Source organism: Podarcis cretensis (genome assembly GCF_951804945.1).
Source record: "Podarcis cretensis genome assembly, chromosome: 4".
Classification (NCBI taxonomy): Eukaryota; Metazoa; Chordata; class Lepidosauria; order Squamata; family Lacertidae; genus Podarcis; species Podarcis cretensis.
The window spans coordinates 10,541,276-10,565,810 of record NC_137173.1 but is presented as its reverse complement, the minus strand read 5'-3'; the positions used below and the strand labels follow the sequence as shown (position 1 = coordinate 10,565,810).

Genomic DNA, 24,535 nt, shown 5'->3' with positions numbered 1-24,535 from the left:
GTTGCCAGGGTAACTGGGTATACAGTGACAGGAAAAGAGAATTTTTAGGAAGGTGTACTGGGAAGAAGAGGGACGTGGGTGGCGCTGTGGGTTAAACCACAGAGCCTAGGATTTTCTGTTCAGAAGGTCGACGGTTTGAATCCCCGTGACGGGGTGAGCTCCCGTTGCTCGGTCCCTGCTCCTGCCAACCTAGCAGTTCGAAAGCACATCAAAGTGGAAGTAGATAAATAGGTACTGCTGTGGGAAGAAGCAGGAAGAAGAAAGGCTTAGATTCATCTTGGGCAGGCTGGCTGAAGGCTGGCTGGGAGAGGTGCTTTTGAAATGACCATGCTGTAGGATCTGGACCCTTTCCATGCAGGCTGAAGGTGCAAATAGGTGAATAAAGCATATTTCTTAAAGCAACAGCAGTTTCTGCCGTGTCTTCAGTTCTCCAAAGCAACACAGAACTTGGGTGAATGCCTGGAACCCCATGAACTTTTGCCACCGCTCAGCAGAGAGAGAGGCACCCAACATTTGTAACAATATCTTATACCGAGTCAGGATATGGTTCATCTAGAGATGGATAGCTAGAGATTATGACGGTCTGATAACTGGAGACCCACGTTTGGGAAACCCTGGTCTACGCTGACAGACATCAGCTCTCCGAAGTCTCAGGTGGAGGTTTAGAATAGAATAGAAACTTTATTCGCCTCAGCCAATGGCCATAGCAGCAAGAGAACATTACAATATACACAGAAGAGAGTGAAAATTAAATAGAAACGCACAGTTTAGTGTCCTGAGTCAACAGTCAGATAATGGACCTTAACCGTATCCCCAGGTGGAGGTTTCTTCCCAACCCAACCTTGAGGTGCAAGGGATTAAACCAGAATAGCAGCTGCTCTGCCACTGAGCCTACAGCCCAATTCTTCTTCTTCCTTGGTTTAACCCGTCTTGTATCTCATGGTTTTGATCTTTAAAGCCCTATGCGGCCTAGGACCCACGTACGTACAGGACCGCCTCTCCTGGTATGTCCCACGGAGGACCTTAAGGTCCACAAATGACAACACTTTGGAGGTCCCGAGCCTCAAGGAGGTTAGATTGGTTTCAACTAGGGCCAGGGCCTTTTCAGCACTGGCCCCAACGTGGTGGGACGCTCTGTCACAAGAGACCAGGGCCCTGCGGGACTTGACATCTTTCCGCAGGGCCTGCAAGTCCGAGCTGTTCCGCCTGGCCTTTGGTTTGGACTCGATCTGACCCTTATCTTTCCCTCCCTTTATGGTCTTGATTTATCGGCTACATTAAAATGAGACTGCATTTTAAATTGCACTTTAACCTGTATTTTAAATTGGTTGTTTCTCTCCCCCCCCCCTTTTCCCCCTATTATGTTTTTACTGTGATTTTATTGGTGTTAGCCGCCCTGAGCCCGGCTCTGGCCAGGGAGTGCGAGGTATAAGTTGTTGTTGTTGTTATTATTATTATTATTATTGCTATTAATATTATTATTATTATTATTTCATGACTTCAGCAACTGAGTTTCAGCCCTCTGGATCACTCTCTCTCCTCCCCACATCCTCTTTCTTACAGATCAGGTGCGAAACAGCTATTACATCGGCGCAGATGGCTCCCTGCGGCTCATCCTGGCTAATGGAATGGAGGTGGCCCTGCAGACTGAGCCTCATCTTCTGGCCGGCACAGTTAACCCTACGGTGGGGAAGAGGAATGTCACCCTCCCCATTGACAATGGTCTCAATCTGGTTGAGTGGAGACAGCGCAAAGAGCAGGCCAGGGGTCAGATCACCGTCTTCGGGCGCAGGCTGAGGGTGAGTGGAAAAAGCCGTGCATTGTAGGTTCAGTCCCCAACATCACCTTTACCACCATGCGGAATAAGAAACTGGTATTGATGCTTACTTGTTTGTTGCGTTTCCAGCCCAACAAGCTCAAGGTGACATGCATACATGTCGTGTTGTTGTTGTTTAGTCATTTAGTTGTGTCCGACTCTTCGTGACCCCATGGACCAGAGCAAGCCAGGCACTTCTGTCTTCCACTGCCTCCCACAGTTTGGTCAAACTCATGCTGGTCGCTTCGAGAACACTGTCCAACCATTTCGTCCTCTGTCGTCCCCTTCTCCTTGTGCCCTCCATCTTTCCCAGCATGAGGGTCTTTTCCAGGGAGTCTTCTCTTCTCATGAGGTGGCCAAAGTATTGGAGCCTCAGCTTCAGGATCTGTCCTTCCAGTGAGCACTCAGGGCTGATTTCCTTCAGAATGGATAGGTTTGATCTTCTTGCAGTCCATGGGACTCTCAAGAGTCTCCTCCAGCACCATAATTCAAAAGCATCTATTCTTTGGTGATCAGCCTTCTTTATGGTCCAGCTCTCACTTCCATACATCACTACAGGGAAAAGCATAGCTTTAACTATAAGGACCTTCATTGGCAAGGTGATGTCTCTGCTTTTTAAGATGCCGTAGTTCCCCTTTAGTCCCCACACAACAACCCCTTAAGGTAGGTTAGGTTGAGAGGCAGTGCGACTGGCCCAGTGCCGGATTTACGTATAAGCTAAAAAAAGCTATAGCTTAGGGTCCAACTCTCTTGGAGGCCCCCAAAAAATTTAAAGGGGAAAAACTGGATGTGCATTTCCAAAATATAAGATAAAAAAATAAAACCTACATACAGCAACAGTGTTTTGTGTTGTGTAGGCTCCTATGATGTAAGGAATGGGCCCCGCCTGCTAGCCTGCTCCCTAAAATATCACTGGTTTGCTCATTTCTATATCAATTACTTTGATAAAATAAATACAGTATTTTGTTATGTGCAAATGACTTTAGAAACCTATTAGGTCCATAAATTACCATATAGCATATATTCAACACAAAAAACAGCGACAATTTGTTGTTGACAAAGGACAGCTGGACATATGAAGGGCCCCATTACCTTCAGTAGCTGAGGGCCTCATCAAACCTAAATCTGGCCCTGGACTGGCCCAAGGTCACCCAGTGAGCTTCATGGGTCAAGTGGGGATATGAACTTGGTCTCTCCCAACTCATAGGCTGGCTGCCTTAACTCCATACCATAGGAGCCAACTCCTGGGGTCTGAGGTCCCTTCACCACCACCCCATAAAATATGGGAGGGGGTCAGGGCCCTCCCAAGACCATTCAAATGGTGTGCATGTGCCATGTCATGTGATTGATTATGCAGAGCGGGACTTACAACTATCCCTTGAGGTGCGTCCACACTTTTTGACATCTGAGCTGCAAGGGACCATAAGTCAGTTCACATAACCAGTGGGGAATGCGGTTGAGCCAAAGGAAACCACCAAGACCTGCCACATCTGTGGATAGGGGAGTAATCTGTATTGGCTTCCCTGGGTACCATTTGCCCTAGAAATACATTGCTAAGCATCCTTCCTATACAGTCACACCTTGGGTTACAGACGCTTCAGGTGGCGTTTTTTTTGGGTTACGGACCGCCAAAACCCGGAAGTAACCCGTTCCAGTCACGCATGTGCAGAAGCGCTAAATCTCGTTTTGCACAGAAGCGCCAAATTGCAACCCGCGCGTGCACAGATGCGCCACTGCAGGTTGCGAACACTGTGGGTTGCAAACATGCATAGAATCATAGAATCATAGAGTTGGAAGAGACCACAAGGGCCATTGAGTCCAACCCTCTGCCAAGCAGGAAACACCATCAGAGCACTCCTGACATATGGTTGTCAAGCCTCTGCTTAAAGACCTCCAAAGAAGGAGACTCCACCACACTCCTTGGCAGCAAATTCCACTGTCGAGCAGCTCTTACTGTCAGGAAGTTCTTCCTAATGTTTAGGTGGAATCTTCTTTCTTGTAGTTTGGATCCATTGCTCCGTGTCCGCTTCTCTGGAGCAGCAGAAAACAACCTTTCTCCCTCCTCTATGTGACATCCTTTTATATATTTGAACATGGCTATCATATCACCCCTTAACCTCCTCTTCTCCAGGCTAAACATGCCCAGCTCCCTTAGCCGTTCCTCATAAGGCATCGTTTGCAACCCGAGCGTCCACTGTGGAACACAAGATGTTTGTGTCCAAATAGGGATTCTTACTTGGACAGACTGTATCATTAGGACCAGGAGAACCCTTGGAGTCACACAAAAGGAGAGAAGAGAGAGAGAGAGAGAGAGAGAGAGAGAGAGAGAGAGAGAGAGAGAGAGAGAGATTGCATCTTGTTCCTTATTCACGGACTCCATCCTTCTCCTGGTTTCCCTAGGCCACTGATCAGTGTCTGCATCCTTTTACAGCACCTCACAGGCCAACACCTTTCAATGGCCCTCTAGCTGTCGTAACATTCTAGACCTCTAATTGGTCCTATGGCTATTACGGATTGATCAGCCCCGCTCTTCAGCAGCGTTAAAAATCCATAGCCAGCAGTCACTCGCCGGACACCCCCTTGGATCGAAAACGCTTGCAATACCACACCGCTCTGGATAATGCCGCAACCTTCGCACAAATGCAAACCTCCGCAAATAGCGATGCAAAAACGGCCCGCCGCTTAGGTTGCGCAGACTGGTGTCTTCGCAGTCTGATACATTCACTTTGGTTATTTAACCTGGGACGTGCTTAAAACGGGAGGTCTGTCTTTGGGATTCTGGTGGGGAGACAGCAAAGGTGGTTGTCACAATGACAGATTGCACCATAGCTCCCAGCAGCACTACGGAGATTACCTTGCCAACTGTTAAGCTGCGGCTTGGCTAAGTAGAGTGTCCTAACCTTGTCCCTACAACCTTTCACACAGTGTACAGTCACGCTGCAGAGAGCTTGCTACACTCCACATACTTGGTGCTGAAATTTCTGCAGTGGTCGTATGATTTTTGCCTTGCAATTGTGACTCATTATGCCTGGGAGATGAGCTCTTATTACAAGGGGCCATTTGTTTATCAAACTTATATCTTTCCCTTCCTTCCAAGGTAGCCTAGGCTAGCAAATGCATAAGTGAGGCAACAATAAATTAAAATAAAAACTTGGGGAAATTAAAAGCAATCACACGCTCCCACACCTTATAATTGCAAGATTACTAGCAATGGTATATTTCAGCCATTAAATCATTAAATGCCTAGCTGAACGTAGCAGGGTAGAATTCTGTCACAAGACCACATTCCTAGCATGTTCTCACTCCTATCTCAGCGACGTCTCCCCTGGCTTGGTCTTGTACACAGAATGGACAAGGATCTCATGGAAAGCAATCACACAAGGATGGACTAGGATCCCCAAGGACGTGCTCTATGGGCTTCAGGCCCATAGGCAGACCAATTTGGCATTACAAAGATGTCTGCAAACATTTCTGTCGACTTCCAGCTTAATTCCTACCCTAAAACGTCTTTGGGGCCAAACCACATTTGCACTGAGAGATTTGTGATTCCTTAATATCCATTCATTCATTCATTCATTTATACTTAATATACCTGAGCTGGTGGATCTCCAAAAAGTGGGTTGTTGTTTTTTTAACCGAAACGCAGCTATAGATGAGTTGTTTATTTTAATAAAGAAGTAGTTGAGGACAGAGCATGAGGCTCTTAATCTCAGGGTTCAAGTCCTACGTACATTGGGCAAACTGATTCCTTCATTGCATGGGATTAGATTAGATCAGGGTTATTTGTGGGGCATAGGAATTGGTTCACTTCCCCCCCCCCCAAAAAAAATATATAGTCCGGCCCACCACATGGTCTGGGGACGGTGGACCCGCCAACGGCTGAAAAAGGTTGCTGACTCCTGGATTAGATTATCTTTATGGTCCCTTCCAACTCTATAAGTCTATGATACGAGAGTAAGGTTAACCACTGAGTAATTACTCCCAGGTAATTGTGTATAGCGCGGGTGGCACTGTGGGTTAAACCACAGAGCCTAGGGCTTGCCGATCAGAAGGTTGGCGGTTCGAATCCCCACGACGGGGTGAGCTCCCGTTGCTCGGTCCCAGCTCCTGCCAACCTAGCAGTTCGAAAGCACGTCAAAGTGCATGTAGATAACTAGGTACCGCTCCGGCGGGAAGGTAAACGGCGTTTCCATGCGCTGCTCTGGTTCGCCAGAAGCGGCTTAGTCATGCTGGCCACATGACCCAGAAGCTGTATGCCGGCTGCCTTGGCCAATAAAGCGAGATGAGCGCCGCAACCCCAGAGTCAGTCACAACTGGACCTAATGGTCAGGGGTCCCTTTACCTTTACCTTTGTGTATAGCAGCCTTTCCCAAACTTACCCCCCCCACCAATGTTTTGGACTACCACTCCCATCATCCCAGCACAGCCAGCACAGCCTATTGTCATGAATGATGGGAGCTGATGGGAGTTATAGTTCAAAACATCCGGAACGCTCCAACTTGAGTAAGGCTGGTGTATAGGATTGCGGCCTTAATTCCTCTATTCAGCAACTGAGATGCGTGTGAAGATTCATTTTATTGTCCTTCCTGTTCTCTTGCTGCGGGTGGCCAGCAACTAAATTTTACTCAGGAGCAGAACCATTGAAATTAGTGAACATGGCTAAATTAGGTCCATTCATCTCAGTAGGTGTTCTTTGCTTAAAACTTGATTCGAACAGCATCCAGGGTCAAAGACCCCTTGGATTTGCTTGCAAAAAAAGAAACTCAAATCCAGAAATTGTAACCCTGAAGAAGACTTGGTTGCTTTGCAGAGCAGTTCACCCACCAGTTTTCTGTTCAGTTCTGATGCTTAACTCTTCCCCTTTCTCTGCTGCAGGTTCATAACAGGAACTTGCTGTCATTAGACTTTGACCGCGTGACGAGGACAGAGAAGATCTACGACGACCACCGCAAGTTCACTCTGAGGATCCTTTATGACCAGGCCGGCCGGCCTACACTTTGGTCTCCTAGCAGCAGGTTGAACGGGGTCAACGTAACTTACTCCGCGGGAGGACATATTGCTGGGATCCAAAGGGGAACCATGTCGGAAAGGATGGAATACGACCAGTCTGGCAGGATTACATCCAGAATCTTTGCCGATGGCAAATCCTGGAGCTACACGTACTTGGAGAAGGTGAGGACCGCCTGTAAAAATATGCTGCTAAACCTGTAGCCTACGTAGAGTAATAGAACCGTAGGGGACCCCAAAGTCATCTAGTCCAACCCTCTGCAATCAGGCATCTCAGCTAAAGGTGTTTTAAATGCCACATCCCTTTATTTATGTTCTCTCCTATTCCTCATTTTTACTCCCATTTAATAATTCTAACAGCTCATGTACATGACCCTGAAATTCAGTCTTAAGGAGCATAGTTTTGGGGATTCTGGAGTTGGTCGCAACAGCACCACTCCCATATCCCACACGAGCCAAGAAGACACCAGCCCGCTTTGTCGACAAGTAAATCCACATTATTCTTAATTTTGAGCATAGCAATTCCCTCTTCTCATGGAATTCTGGGCTGTTTAGCGTTCAGCGGTGGAGTTTAACAGGGGATTTTGGTTGTTTCAGAAACTGGATCTATCAATAATAGAGCCTTGTGGCTCCTTAAGGACTGAAAAATTAATTATGGCATAAGTTTTCATGGACTAGAGCCCACTTCGTCAGATGATAGTGGACTCCAGTCCATGAATGCTTATGCCATAATTAATTTGTTGCTATGGTATCCAGCTAATCCAAGGGTTTAAAGTTGTGCAACAGAATTTTCCCTGTCCCTCCTCGCCCCACCCCATGCACCCCCTGGAGCAGATTTGGGCAAGGCACTGAGAAAAGAGAATGGGGGAAGAAGCTTCATTACTCAGCAGTAAATCATTGCACTGATGAATTACTTAGTGCTACATTGGATACAGTCATTGTTCTTTAAGGTACTACAAGGCACAGTACCGGTTTTGCTGACCAACACAGCTACCCCTCTGGAAACTGGAGCTATCTATTGCTCCTCTGTCAGGGCTGGAGTCAGATGCAGGTCAGCACAAAGAAGCAGAGTCTGTTGTCCGTGTCTTCTTTGTTCAAGGAAATGGCATACAACCTTTCCAGTAGGTCTTACCCACATAGAGCAGTTGCCAGGACTGCTGGCCCCTGCCTTCTACCCCCTCCTAAGGCTTCTCCTTTCTCAGATGTTTCCCAAGCAGTTTGAAACTGCGTCTGCACACCTCTGGGCTCTGTTCTTCTCTCCTTGTTGTTCTGCACATTCTTGGAGACCAGGGGAGAGGAGAATTGTTGCATCCAGAGACTCCCAGGAGTCTTGAACAGTCCCTTGGCCCTGCCCCCTTCCTCTGCTTCAGCCTCAGAGTCTGAACTGCTCCCTGTCACAGGTTCCTCCTGCTCGCTGAACCCTGTTGTCCATTCGGTATCCAGCACCTCTTCCTAATCTTCCCCTTCTGACCTCTCCTCTGTGTCCAACCACCAACCCCCGGGCTCTGAGTCCTCCGTCTCTAGGGCTTCCCTTAGGGGTTCCCCAGCTGGCGCCTCCCATCACTCCTCATCGTCCAGCCAGTCCCTGACATCCACTAAAAATTTTATTACAGGGGCACCAAGAGGAAGTAAGCTATCAGTACCACAGAATAGGCGTTTTTCGATGTTTCAGTCTTCAAGTGTACTGCCCCTGCCCTAATTACAGAAATTTCAGGGGGAGGGGGCACTGTTTCTAAAAGAGGCAGAATTGCAAATGATAATTAAAATTAAAATAATGGACCAGATCCAACTCAACGAATCCGGCTAGCAGAATTCTGCCAAGGGACACACACAGCAAAAAAATTAGTACACCTGGTTGGGGGGGGGTCATTCCGCCTGGCAAGCTGAAATGCTTGAGCTGATGGAGCAATTGCCATAGCGCTACACTGAATGCCCCCCCCAGCGCCCTAAAGAATTTCCTTGCTTGAGAAAGTTCAGATTTCCAATGGCTATAAAAAGAAGGATAATAACTGCTTTCTCTCTTGGTTACAGTCCATGGTGCTGCTTCTTCACAGCCAGCGGCAGTACATTTTCGAGTTCGATAAGAACGACCGCTTGTCGTCGGTGACCATGCCTAACGTAGCCCGGCAGACCTTTGAAATGATCCGTTCCATCGGCTACTACCGGAACATCTACAGGCCCCCCGAGGGAAACGCCTCTGTCGTTCAGGACTTCAACGAGGAGCGGCAGCTTCTCCACACCTATCATTTGGGGACGGGAAGGCGGGTCATCTACAAGTACGGCAAGCTGTCCAAGCTGGCCGAAATGCTCTACGACACCACCAAGATCAGCTTTACTTATGACGAAACCGCCGGCATGCTGAAGACCATAAACCTGCAAAATGAAGGGTTCACCTGCACCATCCGGTACCGGCAGATCGGGCCGCTCATTGACCGGCAGATTTTCCGCTTCACGGAGGAAGGCATGGTGAACGCCCGTTTTGATTACAACTACGACAACAGCTTCCGGGTGACCAGCATGCAAGCGGTGATCAACGAGACGCCGTTGCCCATCGACCTGTATCGGTACGACGACGTGTCGGGCAAGACGGAGCAGTTCGGCAAGTTTGGGGTCATCTACTATGACATCAACCAGATCATCACCACCGCCGTCATGACTCACACGAAACACTTTGACGCCTACGGCAGGATGAAGGAAGTGCAGTACGAGATATTCAGGTCCCTTATGTACTGGATGACGGTGCAGTACGACAACATGGGGAGGGTGGTGAAGAAGGAGCTGAAGGTTGGCCCGTACGCAAACACGACAAGGTATTCTTACGAGTACGATGCCGACGGGCAGTTGCAGACTGTGTCGATCAACGAGAAGCCGCTCTGGCGGTACAGCTACGACCTGAACGGGAACCTCCATTTGCTGAGTCCCGGCAACAGCGCCCGCCTCACGCCTCTGAGGTACGACCTCAGGGACAGGATCACGAGGCTGGGGGACGTGCAATATAAGATGGATGAAGACGGCTTCTTGAGACAAAGGGGGAACGATGTTTTCGAGTACAACTCTGCCGGGCTGCTCATCAAGGCATACAACAAAGCCAGTGGCTGGAGCGTGAAGTACCGCTATGACGGACTTGGGAGGAGAGTCTCCAGCAAAACGGCCCACGGCCACCACCTGCAATTCTTCTACGCGGATCTCACCAACCCCACCAAAGTCACCCACCTGTACAACCACTCCAGTTCTGAGATAACGTCCCTCTATTACGACCTGCAGGGCCACCTCTTTGCCATGGAGCTCAGCAGCGGGGACGAGTTCTACATCGCTTGCGACAACATTGGGACTCCTCTGGCCGTCTTCAGCGGGACGGGCCTCATGATCAAGCAGATCCTGTACACGGCTTATGGGGAGATCTACACTGACACCAACCCAAACTTCCAGATCATCATCGGCTACCATGGAGGCCTCTACGACCCCCTCACCAAACTGATACACATGGGGAAGAGAGACTATGATGTGCTCGCCGGCCGGTGGACCAGCCCGGACCACGACATTTGGAAACGTCTCAGCAGCGGCAATATAATGCCTTTCAGTCTCTACATGTTCAAGAATAACAATCCTATCAGTAACTCTCAGGATATCAAGTGCTACATGACAGGTAAGGTTCATTTTTGGCCAGCCCAGCTGGCCTCGAGTCCACCAGTCAGCTCAGTTGCACCATATTTGACTATGCGTCTCTTTAAAACAATGCCAGTTTTTAAATCTGCACCCAGGTATTTTCAGTTTCTCCCAAATTATTTTTTACTTCATTGGGAAGAGCATCTAATATACGGTTCTATACTTTGGAGTTAAAAACTGAATCTCTCACCATACTTGTTTTGTTTCAACTGTTGCAATGGTAGCTAGATAGAAAAGAAGCAATGTTTCTTTAGATTGCTAAGGAAGAGTAGCTAAAGCAAATTATTATTATTATTATTATTATTAATAATAATAATAATATGCTGCCCATCTGAACGGGTTGCCCCAGGCACTCTGGGCGGCTCCCAACAAAATATTAAAAACACAATAAAACATTGAAAACTTCCCTATAACAAGGTGCATTGATTCATGCAGAGGTTTTTATTCTCTCAGGTCAGTTAGCTAGGTGGAAACCTTCGATTTAAACACTCCACAAACTTGTGCAAACTGGTTTATAGCAGAAAACGCTATAAAGGACTACAAATCTCTGTCGCGCCCAAAAACGTTCAAGGTGTAAGGACTGAGGAGGGGAATCAAAGGGGTAGCACTAAGTTGAGTACATGCATAGGGAACAAGGTCCACTCATGAAACATGACTTCCCTCCAATCTCTCCTCTCCTGTGGCCCCTAAACCTGATCTGGGGCTTCTCCCAGTCCTCCAGAGCCTATTTAGGGGGTGCACGGGGCACACAGAGGGAGGAGATGGGGGAAGTCCCATTTCACGAGCAGACCTCATTTCCAAAAACAAAGTAGAACTGACTTAGGTGAGCTGGAAGAGGACGGATGCTGGCCAAGCCGCCTGTTCATCATAAACAACTTAATAATTTTAGAAAGCTGACTTTTGGCCAGTGTGGCTCAGAATCATCTATACTTGACTGCAGCTCTCTCAAGTTTCAGGCAGGGGTCTGACAGGGGTTAACTTGGGAACAGTCCTACTCATGGCAGAAGGGAAATGCCCACAAGGCCCACTGGAGCAAGATTATGAGTCTTCACCTCCCTCAAAGGGGCACACGGATGATGAATGCAGGGTCCGGGTTCAAGTGGGAAGAGGTAGTTGTCAACCTTCCCTTTTTTTGCGGGAAATCCCCTTATTCCAGCGCCATTTCCCGCTGCTATCCCGGCTTATTAGATATCCCGTAGACTGTCCATGGGACAGGTGAGGCTGCTGATCCCTTATTTTCGAGGCTGCCGATCCCTTATTTTCAAATCTGAAAGTTGACAGCTATGGTCCTGAACCACATACAAGCTTTATAGTTCAAAACAAGCACCTTGATGCGAGCCTGGAAGCTCATTGGAAGCTAGCGCAGTTGTGCCCAAACTGGTGTTATATGATCAGACCGTATTGTGTTGTTCGACAATCTGGCTGCCAATTTTGGCACCAGCTGCAGTTACTGAGCCATCTTCAAAGACAGCCCCACATGTAACTCGCTGCAGTTATCTAACCTAGAGATTGCCAGAGAAGACACAATAGACACTAGACTTTCCCTAGCTTGGTTGTATCAAAAACCCACTTTGGTAGTTTAAGCCAATGTGCGAAAAGTGTCCCTCTCCCCCTTTTTAGTCCTTCACGTGGAAGGGGGCTGGATCTGGTCTTGAAGGCCAAGTGGACAGGGGTCAAGTGACCTTTGCTTGTCCACACGGGTCTTGCAAAGGATTTTTTGCAAGGGACTCCTCACGGCCTGACAATCAGCTGATTGTTGGGTTTTGCGAAGTCCCGCTGCAAAGCTCTCCGTTTTCCAAGGGGCTCAGCCAGACCCGATAATCCCCTTCCTGCAGATTAAAGGATGATTAATGTTCTCCTAATTTCCTATCAGTTGCACAGAGGTATCCGTGTGTGCATCAGCTGGCAGCCCAAATTCAAAATTGCATCTAAATAAACTGCATTAAGGAGGCTCGCTCCAGGAGAGCAGCGGCTGAGTCCTTTCTAATCATGACCTTTTTATCAAGCCTTTTAAAAATAACAATGCGATTAAGCGTTAATTCAGCCGTGAGAAGCGCTACTTAAGGGATGGAGGAAAAACAAGTATCATGTGCCTTAAATATAGGCCAGAGCAGAGAGACGGCAGCCTTTGACCAAACTCCCACCAGAGTCGCTGCGGAATTAAATTTGGGGCAAGTAATTTGTGGGTGGGAGCAAGTGTGCATTCGGGGGGAGGAATAGCACAGCCTGGACAGACGCAACACACTGAATTAACAGTAGCAGGAATGCGGTAAGGAAGAATTCAGTGGCATGGGAAGATTTCAGCAAGTCTCGAAGGACTTGAAGCGAGGAAATGGCCTGCCAGTTAAAGAGGGGTGGGAAAACGCAGCAAGTTTGGGGAGTTGGTTTGAAACCAAAAGACATGGAGACAGGAGTGGCAGAGTATATGAGGGGGGCAGACCGTAGTTCAAGTGGTAGAGTGCATGGTTGCATCGGAGGATCACAGGTTCATAATAATAATAATAAATTTTATTATACCCTGCCCTCCCCAGCCAAGACCAGACTCAGGGAAGCTAACACCCAATATAAAAACAAATTGATTGAAATACAACTTAATACAAGATTAAAATACAATATTAAAACATTAAAATACAGTGGTACCTCTGGATACGAACGGGATCCATTCCGGAGCCCCGTTCACATCCAGAAGCAAACATAACTAGCGACGGCACATCTGCACACACACGTGTCGCTTTTGGCTGCTTCTGCGCATGACGTCATTGAGTGTCTGTGCGAGTGGCGAAACTCGGAAGTAACACGCTCCGTTACTTCCAGGTTGCCGCGGAGCACAACTCGAACGTGCGCAACATGAAGCATATTCAGCCCGAGGTGTGACTGATTTAAAATACAGCCCCGTTTCAATGGGAACTCAAATCAAAAACTTTTGGGGGGATGAAAATGTCAAGTCTTCACCATGGCTAACTTTCCAGACTGGTCCTACATGGGCCAGAAAAAAGCCAGGGAAGTGCCCAAATAAGTGTTCCGTCACAGGAGGGGAAAAGAAAAAAGAAGAGGGGGAGGGAATCAAATTGATTCAGCCCCTGGGATTGCTAGTTAAAAGATCTCAGGCAGAACAGGTGAGGAAGCTTCCTGCAGGAGGCCTTGGGCGGTTGTTACTAGTCTGAGTGGAAGGCACGGTGCTTAGCTGCATGGGCCAAGTCATGACTCTGCACAAGGCAACTTAGATTCACAGAGCTGGAAGAGACCCCAGAGGGACGGATTCCCAGTATCCCATTTTAGAGAGGGTATCGAATAGTAATCATCTTCGTTTGGAGTGTTGGCTGGTCAAAAGCTACAAGAACCATCAAACGGGGGAGCTTGAGAGGTTGGGAGACAGGGTGAACTAGACGTTGCCCATCCATAGTTAGCATCTGGACAGCCGGCTGAGCAAATTGTGTCCCGTTTTGTCACAGAATTGTTCGAAGGGACCCATGAGGGTTTTCTAGTCCAGCCCCTGCAATGCAGGAATATTTTTGCCCAGTGTGAGGCTCAAACCCACAACCCTGAGATTAAGAGAACTCTAATGACCAGGGTAGGGGATGTGGGTAGCACTGTGGGTTAAACCACAGAGCCTAGGACTTGCCAATCAGATGGTTGGCGGTTCGAATCCCTGCAACAGGGTGAGCTCCCGTTGCTCAGTCCCTGCTCCTGCCAACCTAGCAGTTCAAAAGCACGTCAAAGTGCAAGTAGATAAATAGCTATCACTCCGGCAGGAAGGTAAACGGCGTTTCCATGTGCTGCTCTGGTTCGCCAGAAGCGGCTTAGTCATGCTGGCCACATAAGGCGAAATGAGCACCGCAACCCCAGAGTCGGCCACAACTGGACCTAATGGTCAGGGGTCCTTTAATGACCAGAGTTTTTTTGTTTGGCATTTTTGCTATATGGTATGATTTTATTTCCAGTATGAATATTGAGGCCCGCGGTAGTTCAGTGCCACCAGTATGCGCAAATGTCTGGCTCATCTAAGCCTTTTTGGAACCTTTATTTTCAATAATGATGGCACTCACAGGTGGACAATGCTTTTGTTTTTATAAATCTTAGTTTTTTGCAGAGGGAATCTTTGCACGAGTCCATACTTTATTCCTTTGGAGCTGTGCTGAACCTTTGTACTTTTGTCCTTCCAGGCTGTGACGCTTTATGGTTGACATTTTGTATTCTTTGGCTTTCTTTTTTATGTTTGCGCTTCTTAACAAAATCAATAATAAAATAGTTAAGATCCCAAAAATGCATTACAAGACAAAATTGCTTGCAACAAATGTGTACTAAGACTAAATTGCATACAATCGTGTGAATGCTAAGAGAAATTCACACTTAGATGGTGAATTTTCATGAGGACCCCTTGAAAACAATACCTTCCAGTAGCACCTTAGAGACCGACTAAGTTTGTTATTGGTATGAGCTTTCGTGTGCATGCACACTTCTTCAGATACCATGCACATGAAAGCTCATACCAATAACAAACTTAGTTGGTCTCTAAGGTGCTACTGGAAGGATTTTTTTAATTTTGTTTCGACTACGGCAGACCAACACGGCTACCCACTTGTAATTAAAAATAATAATAATTGCAAATTGTTGTGGAAATATGAACTGAATATAAGATTGGAAATTTGAGAAACTGGGTGAAACCACAATTTACAGATTCTCCCATCCCTAAAGTTGAGGGGATTTTGGGGGGATGGTTCAGAACTGGAGACTGCGATTCGAAACACACTTATAGTGGATAAGATTTGATTGAATGCAGGGGAACCTCTGAATAAACCTATGTTAGGATTCTGCTGTGAGCGTTGCAAAAGATCACCTAAAGGAGAACTGGCAAAGGATACCTAGGATTAATTGGAGTTTATGTTCATAGCCCCCCTATAGTGGAGAAGGAATGCTTTTGTGACTGGCTTTTGTGGAGGGAGCAGATTGAGTTGACATTTCTATTACCCCTGTTTCCAAAAGCCATGCTCTTTACTCTGCCCCCAGAATGAATTCATTCTGACATATAGGGAACCAAATTGAGTGGAAGCCAAAATGTACCCAGTGTCATATGAAATGCACTGTTTTTACTTAACATAAATAAACACTGCTTCATTTTCAGCAGATTGATATGTGGGGCAGATCCTAAATTCTTTTGGGGTTCCATTGATTTTAATGTTAGGACTAAGCTTCTGTGTTGTGATGGCTGGATGTTGCCCTGACTTTTGAGCATTCGGACATCTTAAAAAAAAGTCTCCTCCTGACCTCTATCCCTTCCAATAAATGACACTGGCTTATTCCTAGTGGTATAATAGCCTACTGCTCAGAAGCAGGGTAGATTTCTGCATAACTTAGAAGATCACACCACAAAGCTATTAAGAAACTGGTTGCTGCTGCTATTGATATAGAGAGTGAATGGCTGTTGAGAGCAAAGTGCTTTAATTTTAATGGTAATGAAATAATAAAAAAGCAACATTGCCTTTTCTCTGTCAGATTTTCAAAGACACAGAAGGAAGGCTTTTTCCATGGCCAGCAAACGATCTTCCCTCTCCTGAATCTTTAGCAGATAACACAGAGTTTTGAGAATATAGCAAGGAGAAGTAAGCCATCAGCCTGTTTGCATGATGTGTATTTGTTTCCCGTTTGGCCAACTTGTGCAATATAAAATCTGGAGAAAGTAGAGTTGCCGTGTGGCCACTATAGACATCTTAGGAAATGTGCAGCTTCAGATTTACACCTCATTCATTGCATGAATAGACATGAGCAACTATAGTCAATTCCTTTCCCCCACCCACACACATACTTTGGGTGGAAGGTATTTCCAAGTTACCTGACTTTCTTTCCAGGTGCCTACAGGCAATAAAGTATAATGAACAAACTAACCCTTCGGTTTCTCATTTATCACATCCCAGATGTCAACAGCTGGCTGCTCACATTTGGGTTTCAACTGCACAATGTCATCCCTGGATATCCTAAGCCAGACATGGATGCTGTGGAGCCATCTTATGAACTCATCCACACCCAACTGAAGACTCAAGAATGGGACAATAGCAAGGTAATCTACCTCACTGTTCACACATCACAGTAAGCCATAGTTTAATTTTCAAAAGACCCAGTTTTGCTCCTCCCTGACTCCTGGCTGAGCCACGCATTGAGTTACAAACCACGAGCCTTGGTTTATCATGTTGCTTGGACACAGGGTCATGGTTTGTTTCCCACAAGCAACCCATGAGAAGTAAGCCTTGGTTGTTTTGTTTGGAAAGAAGCCAACCACAAGTCTTAATGTGACAAGCTAAAGCTTCTCGGTTGTTGCAGCCAACAGTGAGGGAGTTGTGAAGGAGGGATTTCTGAGCATAATCTACCAGCATTCTGCTCATTCACGTTACACTATAGTTAAATGTTAACTATGGTTTAATGTGATGTGGGAACCAGGCCACTGTCTGTTTCTAGAAAGCCCCCTATTGGATTCATTAAATTTTTCCACAAACTACCCTCCCGTTCAGTGGGGTAAATAGCCAGTGGACCACTTCTCCAGATCTAAACATAACTGCTTCCAGGTGCACAGAACCTTTTTCATATTTATGTATTTACAACATTTTATATACCGCCAGATAGCCAAGGTTCCCTGGACAGTTTACAGTAAAAAATTAGAAACGTAAAGAAGAAAAATGGAAACCGAACAACAGTAGTGCAAATAATGTTGAAAGTACCAACAGATTTTAAGATTGAAAAGTCTGGGAAGCCAAAATGATCTTCACCTGGGACTGAAAGGACCATAACTGGCTGCAAAATGTTGGGAGGTGACAGGCAAGCCGCTCTAGGGAGGGCATTCGACAAATGGGCACCACCACTAAAAAGACTGGGTCTTTAGTCGCTACCCCTATACCTCATTTGCAAATGGTTATGGGTACAATAATAGTGCATTCGTGATTTATACCAAACCACACATCCAGTGTTACTGCATTGGAGGGGTGCTCTTACGCAACAGAAGCAGGACGAAAACAGAGCACTGGTGGTGTCAAATGTTATAAGGTTTCAGCAGGAAGTTACGGGATACGCACTGGTTGGAAACAGGGTCCATGCCCACCCTTTTGCCGCCACAAACAGTATTGAAAGCGGGGTCGCGAATAGCCACCCCGAATATCGCCACGAGCACAGACCATCATGAATACACAATGTCTGGTTCATTTGGGTATACAATGGTACCTCTGGTTGTGAATGGGATCCATTCCGGAGGCCCGTTCACAACATGAAAAAAGCACAACCCGTAGCAGAGCATCTGCGCACATGTGGGTTGCGATTCAGTGCTTCTGCGCATGCACGTGACATCATTTTGCGCTTCTGCGCATGTGCGAGTGGCAAAACCCAGAAGTAACCCTTTCTGGTACTTCCGGGTTGCTGCAGGATGTAACCTGAAAGAACGTAACATGAAGCGGATGTAACATGAGGTATGACTGTATATGGGAAGAGGAAATTGTTCAGGTAAGCAGGCTCCTAGTGTTTCGGCCTCTTGCGCTGAACTCCTGGCCATAGCAATGATCAATTCTGTGCCATAAAGACTGAGCAGGGCTCTATCCTTAAAACATTGATATGCAACTGTTGTGGCTGTGTCTTCCAGCCCCCCGCAGCATCCAGGACTCCTTTTGCATCTAGAAGTGCTATTAAGCATTGCTTCCAGTGCACAAAATTATGTTCATTTAGCACAAGCATGCCTCGGCTTAGATCACTACCAAATGCTACACTAGCCATCTCAAAAATCCAGAAAATTCAATTGACTCCTAGGCCTTTTGACGAGAAAATGAAGACTTCTTTTCTGCTGTCGTCTCTGGAACTTGTTCTTGGCCATGGCAAGGTGCTTCTCAAACATGTCCACTGTCTCAAGTAAAATGCAGGCTCTCCTGGCGAAGGAGGGAATTGAACACATAACCACAATTCCCTGCACTGTGAACCGCGATGTGACTGTAGCTCTCTTTTCCAACTTGGAAGTACTGCCATGCTCCCCTACCACCGCTGCCATCTCCAAGGAGGAGCAACATGGCATTTTCTTCCTTCCGTATTTACTCTGCAGGTTTTTGGCAATGAGTGGGCTGAAATTGGTTCCATTCTGCCAAATGGATCGTGGAAGCCAGAATGGCCTCTGCAATCTGCTCCGCAGCTAGATTGGTTGGTATTTTGACTCGCCCCCAACATGTGGAGAAAGTTGGTTCTTTTGCCCCCACATTCAAAACATATTGGGTGGGAGTGGTGGTTTAACTTAGCCTTCACTGGATCAAAGATCTGCCCTCGTGAGATGTGGCGGCAACATTTAATAGTCACTTTTGGCAATCTGCACACATGCTGTCAATGTCCTTACAGATGCTCCTTTTGTACCAAGCAAAACAGTTGCTTTTTCCCAGGGTTTACGTGGGACTCCCTGTCAGCATCCGCAGGTTTTCCCTCAGTGCTCTTATCTACTGATGCACATGAGTTCTCTCCTTTCCATCCGCGATACTTCTGGGGGGGTTTTTGTACCATTTCTCTCTACCTGAACAGTTTGCTGAAAGCTTCCCCATTATCAGAGGCCCGCTAGCTCCCATTCAAGTTGTACTTTCTACCACTCGTCTTCGCTAATTCAGTGGCAAAGGGGTGGGCAATACATGGTAGAAGATGAAATGGAACGGATAGCAATTTTCAAAGGCAGGGTACTCTGTCTCTTTGAACTCTGCACAATCCGTTTGCGCCCCTTCCTTTTTATTTCCACAGCCACACAGCCCAAGAGTTGTTTTTCTCCCGCGGAAGAAAACGCTCTTCCCAAATGCATTACTGTATTATTAAAAGGGTGTGTTCAAGGTCGTTAGATCTTAAAATTAAGCAGCTTTTCAAAGGCACAGAGCTTGTTTTGAGATAACAGGGAAGTGGGTTTTTTTTTTCTTCTTTTAAAATTACGATCACAGCCAGGTCCCTGATAACATTGTGCAGAACAACCCAGAAGCTCTTGCCAACGAAGGAGCGTCTCCACCCCCATTGTTCTGCCTGGACACTGAGGTTCAGCGCCGAAGGCCTTCTGGCGGTTCCCTCACTGCGAGAAGCCAAGTTACAGGGAACCAGGCAGAGGGCCTTCTCAGTAGTAGCACCCGACCTGTGGAATGTCCTCCCACCAGATGTCAAAGGAAAAAATAACTACCAGACTTTTAGGAGACATCTGAAGGCAGCCCTGTTTTAATATCTGAAGGACTATTGTATTTTAATATTTTGTTGGAAGCAGCCCAGAGTGGCTGGGGAAACCCAAGCAGATGGGCAGGGTATAAATAATAAATTATTCTTATTATTAATCTGTAGCAAAAACCGGGGAAAGTCCAGAGGTCTATTAACAAGTGTTGGAGCTAATTCATGAAACTCTGTGCCATAAAGACTAAATGTGTTCGTCTTTAAGGCGCTGTAAGCTATTGTTGTTGCTGCCACTGCTGTTGTTTGCTCAACCTGCACCCATCGCTAACACGAGCCTCTCTCTTCCCTCTCTTTTTCTCTCTGCTGCTTGCTCAGTCGATCCTGGGAGTGCAGTGTGAGGTGCAGAAGCAGCTGAAGGCTTTCGTCACCCTGGAGCGCTTTGAGCAGATCTACAGCTCCAGCATCGCCGGCTGCCACGAAACCAAGGAGAACCACAACTTTGCCTCGGGGGGCTCCGTCATCGGCAAAGGGGTCAAGTTCGCCATGAAAGACGGCAGGGTGACCACGGACATCATCAGCACGGCCAATGAAGATGGGCGGAGGGTTGCGGCCATACTCAATAACGCCCACTACCTAGACGACTTGCACTTCACCGTCGAGGGCGTGGACACCCACTACTTCGTCAAGCAAGGGCCGTCGGACGGAGACTTGTCCATCCTGGGCCTCAGCGGCGGCCGGAGGACCCTGGAGAACGGCATCAACGTCACCGTCTCCCAAATCAACACGGTGCTCAACGGAAGGACTAGACGTTACACGGACATCCAGCTCCAGTACGGAGCACTGTGCCTGAACACCCGGTACGGGACGACCTTGGACGAGGAAAAGACCCGCGTGCTGGAGCTGGCAAGGCAGCGAGCGGTTGCCCAAGCCTGGGCGCAGGAGCAGCAGAGACTGCGGGACGGGGAGGAGGGGACACGCTCCTGGACAGAAGGGGAGAAGCAGCAGTTGCTGAGCACAGGGCGGGTGCAGGGCTACGACGGCTACTTTGTGATCTCGGTGGAGCAGTACCCCGAACTCTCAGACAGCGCCAACAACATTCATTTCATGAGACAGAGCGAGATGGGCAGGAGGTGACAGGGAGGGTCGGCGCATTGACTTCTTGCCAAAGACAGCTACTCTTTTGTGGCCGCATACCAGACTGTGTTGTACTCAATCCTCTTTTTTTTTTTAAAGAAACGGTGATGAAAAAGGTTGGGGTGGAATGATAATACAGTTGCACTGTAACTCATGCAACATCCTATTGTTTTATTTTTCTCTCTCTAAAATTGGCCTTCTCACCCATTACTGTTATCATTTCCCTCCATGCACACACGCACGCACACACACACAAACACGGACCAGAAGGTATATTTCACCTTTGTGTGAGCACGGTGGAAATCCTGTGTCCTTTTCGTCCATCCTTCTCCCCTTCCCCTTTGTGCAACGTTCTGAAAAATCAGGGGATTTGTCCATGCAAAACCCGTTAGGTTTCTTCGTGTGGCGAGAAAAGGGTCTCTGCGTAAGTTCCTGTTTGGGTTGAAAAAGAAGAAAAGGTGAAAGAAGAAGAGGGGGGGATGCGAGCTTTCGGCATTCTGCACTGCACACAGCAAAGCGAAGAAGAAGCAGCCATGGACTGTTCTGAATCTTCTTTACGTGATAAACGTGAGCCTCCAAATGAGAACTTGCAGGTCATTTTCACACTTCACACTCGTTTCTGGGCCATCCTGCAGCTCAGAAGTAGCCGGGCAAGGCAAAATAGCTGCGTCTTATAGACTTGCCAGATGAGTCTTTTTCCTTCCCGAGATGGAAATAATCTCTTTTTTATTTTTTTTAAATGAGTCTTTTTTACTACGATAGGCTATTTTGTTCACCGGTTTGGTTTGGGTTTTTTGTGTGAGTGCGACAGAGTACGTATCGCTTGAAATCTTCCTTGCTTCTTTTGGTTTGTTTGTTTTTCTATTAGTTTGAAACCCCATTTCAGACTGGGGTGGGGGGTTTCCCAGGGTGCGGGGGTTGGGAGAGATTGACGCTCTACTAGAATAAATTTTCTTGCACATGCTGTTGGATGGAAAAAAAGCACCTATGATGTATATTTGTCAAATGGCAAAACCTTCCTTAAATATATAGTATTTCTGTACACCAGGTTGAGTGTCTTAACCGTTATCTTTTGAGGCAGCAAATGGCCAATAGCAGAATCGCCATTAGTGGTGGGATGTTCTTGGCGCCTCATGAGGGCGATAGACCAAACTAGAGGTGGATGTGAGAGGCTGTGTGAGTGTGTGGAGAATCTCTCAGTGGCTTTGGTTGTTAATTCAGTGTTGCTGTGGGGACGGGGGGGGGGAATGGGGTGTGATTGGAGCGACAGCAACCCCTTTCTCTGAGGGCCATTTTCCCAATCAGAATCCCACTCCCTTGCTGCTTTTCCCCCCTCAGGAAAGAAAGGCATTCAGTCCATGTATCTTTTCCCCTTCAAGTAGAAAAGTAGCTGGCGATAATATTTAGTGGGCAGATGGTCTGTGAGGAAAGACATACACACACACTGTTTTGGTCAAATTCTGGGCCTAACTGCACTTGAAAACACATTCCGCTCTGAGCCCAGCTTTGGCTGGGGAGGGCGGGGTATAAATAAAATATTATTATTCTTGTTACTATAGGGAAACCGTTTTTCTAACTGCAGTATGAGGAGGGCGGGGGATTTTTTTTGACAAGATTTTGACAGGAGGGAAAGGTTAAACCTCCCCTCCCCACGCGTTGTGATGCAAATAGAAATTGCACAAACCTATTGTCCCCACCTGTAATTAAATTAAGCGGGGGGGGGGGGGATAACGTGCTTGCAAGCAACACAATGTCACGCATAGTTAGGATCCCGAAAGCCCACTGCAATTTTGTTGAAGTTTTAAAAAAACAATCCATCAGGAGACATTGTACATGTCTACCAAGCTACACCTGCTTTGCCCCTTCTACTGAGCTAGGCCAACCCCAAGACCGCCCACTCTGGCTTGCAGCAGCACCTCTCTGGCTTGGGGAAGGTCTTTATTTGCCTCTGTGCAGCCTTTCATGAATTCAACCTAAGGAACTGAGCACACAGAACGCATCTTCTACTACAGAGGTGTGTGGTAGTGCAGTCATGTGTCTAAATACCTTTACCTCCCTTCTAGGAAAGTAAAACTGCCATTAATTCTCCATGCTAGAAACCAACATCCTCAGTTGTAGTCCGTGAAAACCCAGATTTTGCTATCACATAGTGTTGGGCCTACTTCTTATTTCTTTGTTGCGATTTACTTTACTTCTGAGGATGCTTTTAGAAAGATATGGAGACTGGTGACAGGTGAGCTGAAGCAGGAACAGAAATAACTAGGGGTGGGGTGGTAGGAAAGGATCTTGCAACTGGCCCCCTTGCCAAGGGAGAACCTGCCCCAGACCCTACTAGCATCTCAGCATCATACTTTCATTTGGTTCTTATAAGAATGTGTACATGGAAGGCACATGGCCTCACGAGCAGATCAACATGTGCCTAGGTGTCTCTCCAAAGAAAACCAGGATTCCAAACAAATATGGGCATTCACCCACCCTTGTGAATTGACCATGAGTAAAATAATCCCCAAACCTAGGGGCGAAGCACTTGGGAGTTCAGAAGGAGGAAGGAGTCTCGTGGCTCCATTCCCAAATGTTTACAATGCACAGGCCAGGCAGACTGGGAATGGAGCCATGAGATGACTTTGCTCCACTTGTTTTCATCTGGTGACGCACCCAACACAGTGAGCCCACACGTTCTCCCTGGCTGTGCAACTTTGCACGGCAGTGGAAACGCCACCAGATCTCAAAAGAGTATTTTATTGCTGAAGCTGCAACCTGGCGTGGGGAGGGCAAGGCTGCTTGAAGCGTCATTTAACATGGTGCAAGCAACATCTCTTGCATGCCGTCAATAAAGTAAGAAGGTACCACCGATATGGTGTCCCAGAAGAAGGCAGGGCACAGTTTGGGGTAAACTGGCCCAAGGCTTCTTGGTGCCTGCTAAACTAGGGCTGTAAGCTACAGGTAGGTAGCCGTGTTGGTCTGTCATAGTCGAAACAAAATAAAATAAATATAAATAAATAAATAAAATTCCTTCCAGTAGCACCTTAGAGACCAACTAAGTTACTTATTGGTATGAGCTTTCGTGTGCATGCACACTTCTTCAGATACACTGAAACAGAAGTCACCAGACCCTTATGAGAAGGTGGGGAGGGGTTTTACTCAGAAGGGTGGTGGGAATGGGTGATTGGCTGATAGGTGTAGTAAACCTGTTGACGACTGTTAACGACTGCAATTGGTCTTACAGGAAAAAGCAAGGGGTGGGATGGCTAAAAATAGCTTTATAATATATAATGAGATAAGAATCCAATGTCTCTATTTCTGAAATTCTTTTCTAATAAGACCCAACAACATCAAACATACCATTTCGGGACTTTTTAATTGCTCATCTTCTAACATTGTATATGCCATCAAATGCCAACAGTGCCCTTCAGCTCTCTATATTGGACAAACAGGCCAAAGGATAAATGGGCATAAATCTGATATCAGGAATCACAAGACAGAGAAACCAGTAGGAGAACACTTCAATCTCCCAGGACATTCTATACAAGATCTCAAAGTAGCTGTCTTATTACAAAAGAATTTCAGAAATAGACTAGAAAGAGAAGTTGCTGAATCAGCCAATCACCCATTCCCACCACCCTTCTGAGTAATACCCCGACCCACCCTCTCACTATATATAAGGTTCTGGTGACTTCTGTTTCAGTGTATCTGAAGAAGTGTGCATGCACACAAAAGCTCATACCAATAATTAACTTAGTTGCTCTCTAAGGTGCTAGTGGAAGG

At 46.9% G+C, this 24,535-nt stretch overlaps 1 protein-coding gene across 10 annotated transcripts in view; it reads left to right on the top strand.

Annotated features, from left to right (window-relative positions):
• TENM4 (teneurin transmembrane protein 4) overlaps nt 1–23,760 on the top strand; it is a 649,734-nt gene extending 625,974 nt beyond the window's left edge. For all 10 annotated transcript variants that reach the window (XM_079973241.1, XM_079973246.1, XM_079973247.1 and 7 more), the window contains 5 exons: nt 1,564–1,799; nt 6,692–6,988; nt 8,855–10,469; nt 16,402–16,544; nt 20,012–23,760. In XM_079973241.1, the coding sequence (XP_079829367.1) occupies nt 1,564–1,799; nt 6,692–6,988; nt 8,855–10,469; nt 16,402–16,544; nt 20,012–20,770 (3,050 nt within the window). In that variant the 3' untranslated portion in view covers nt 20,771–23,760. The remainder of the gene's footprint in view (nt 1–1,563; nt 1,800–6,691; nt 6,989–8,854; nt 10,470–16,401; nt 16,545–20,011) is intronic.
• Nucleotides 23,761–24,535: the final 775 nt, after the last annotated feature.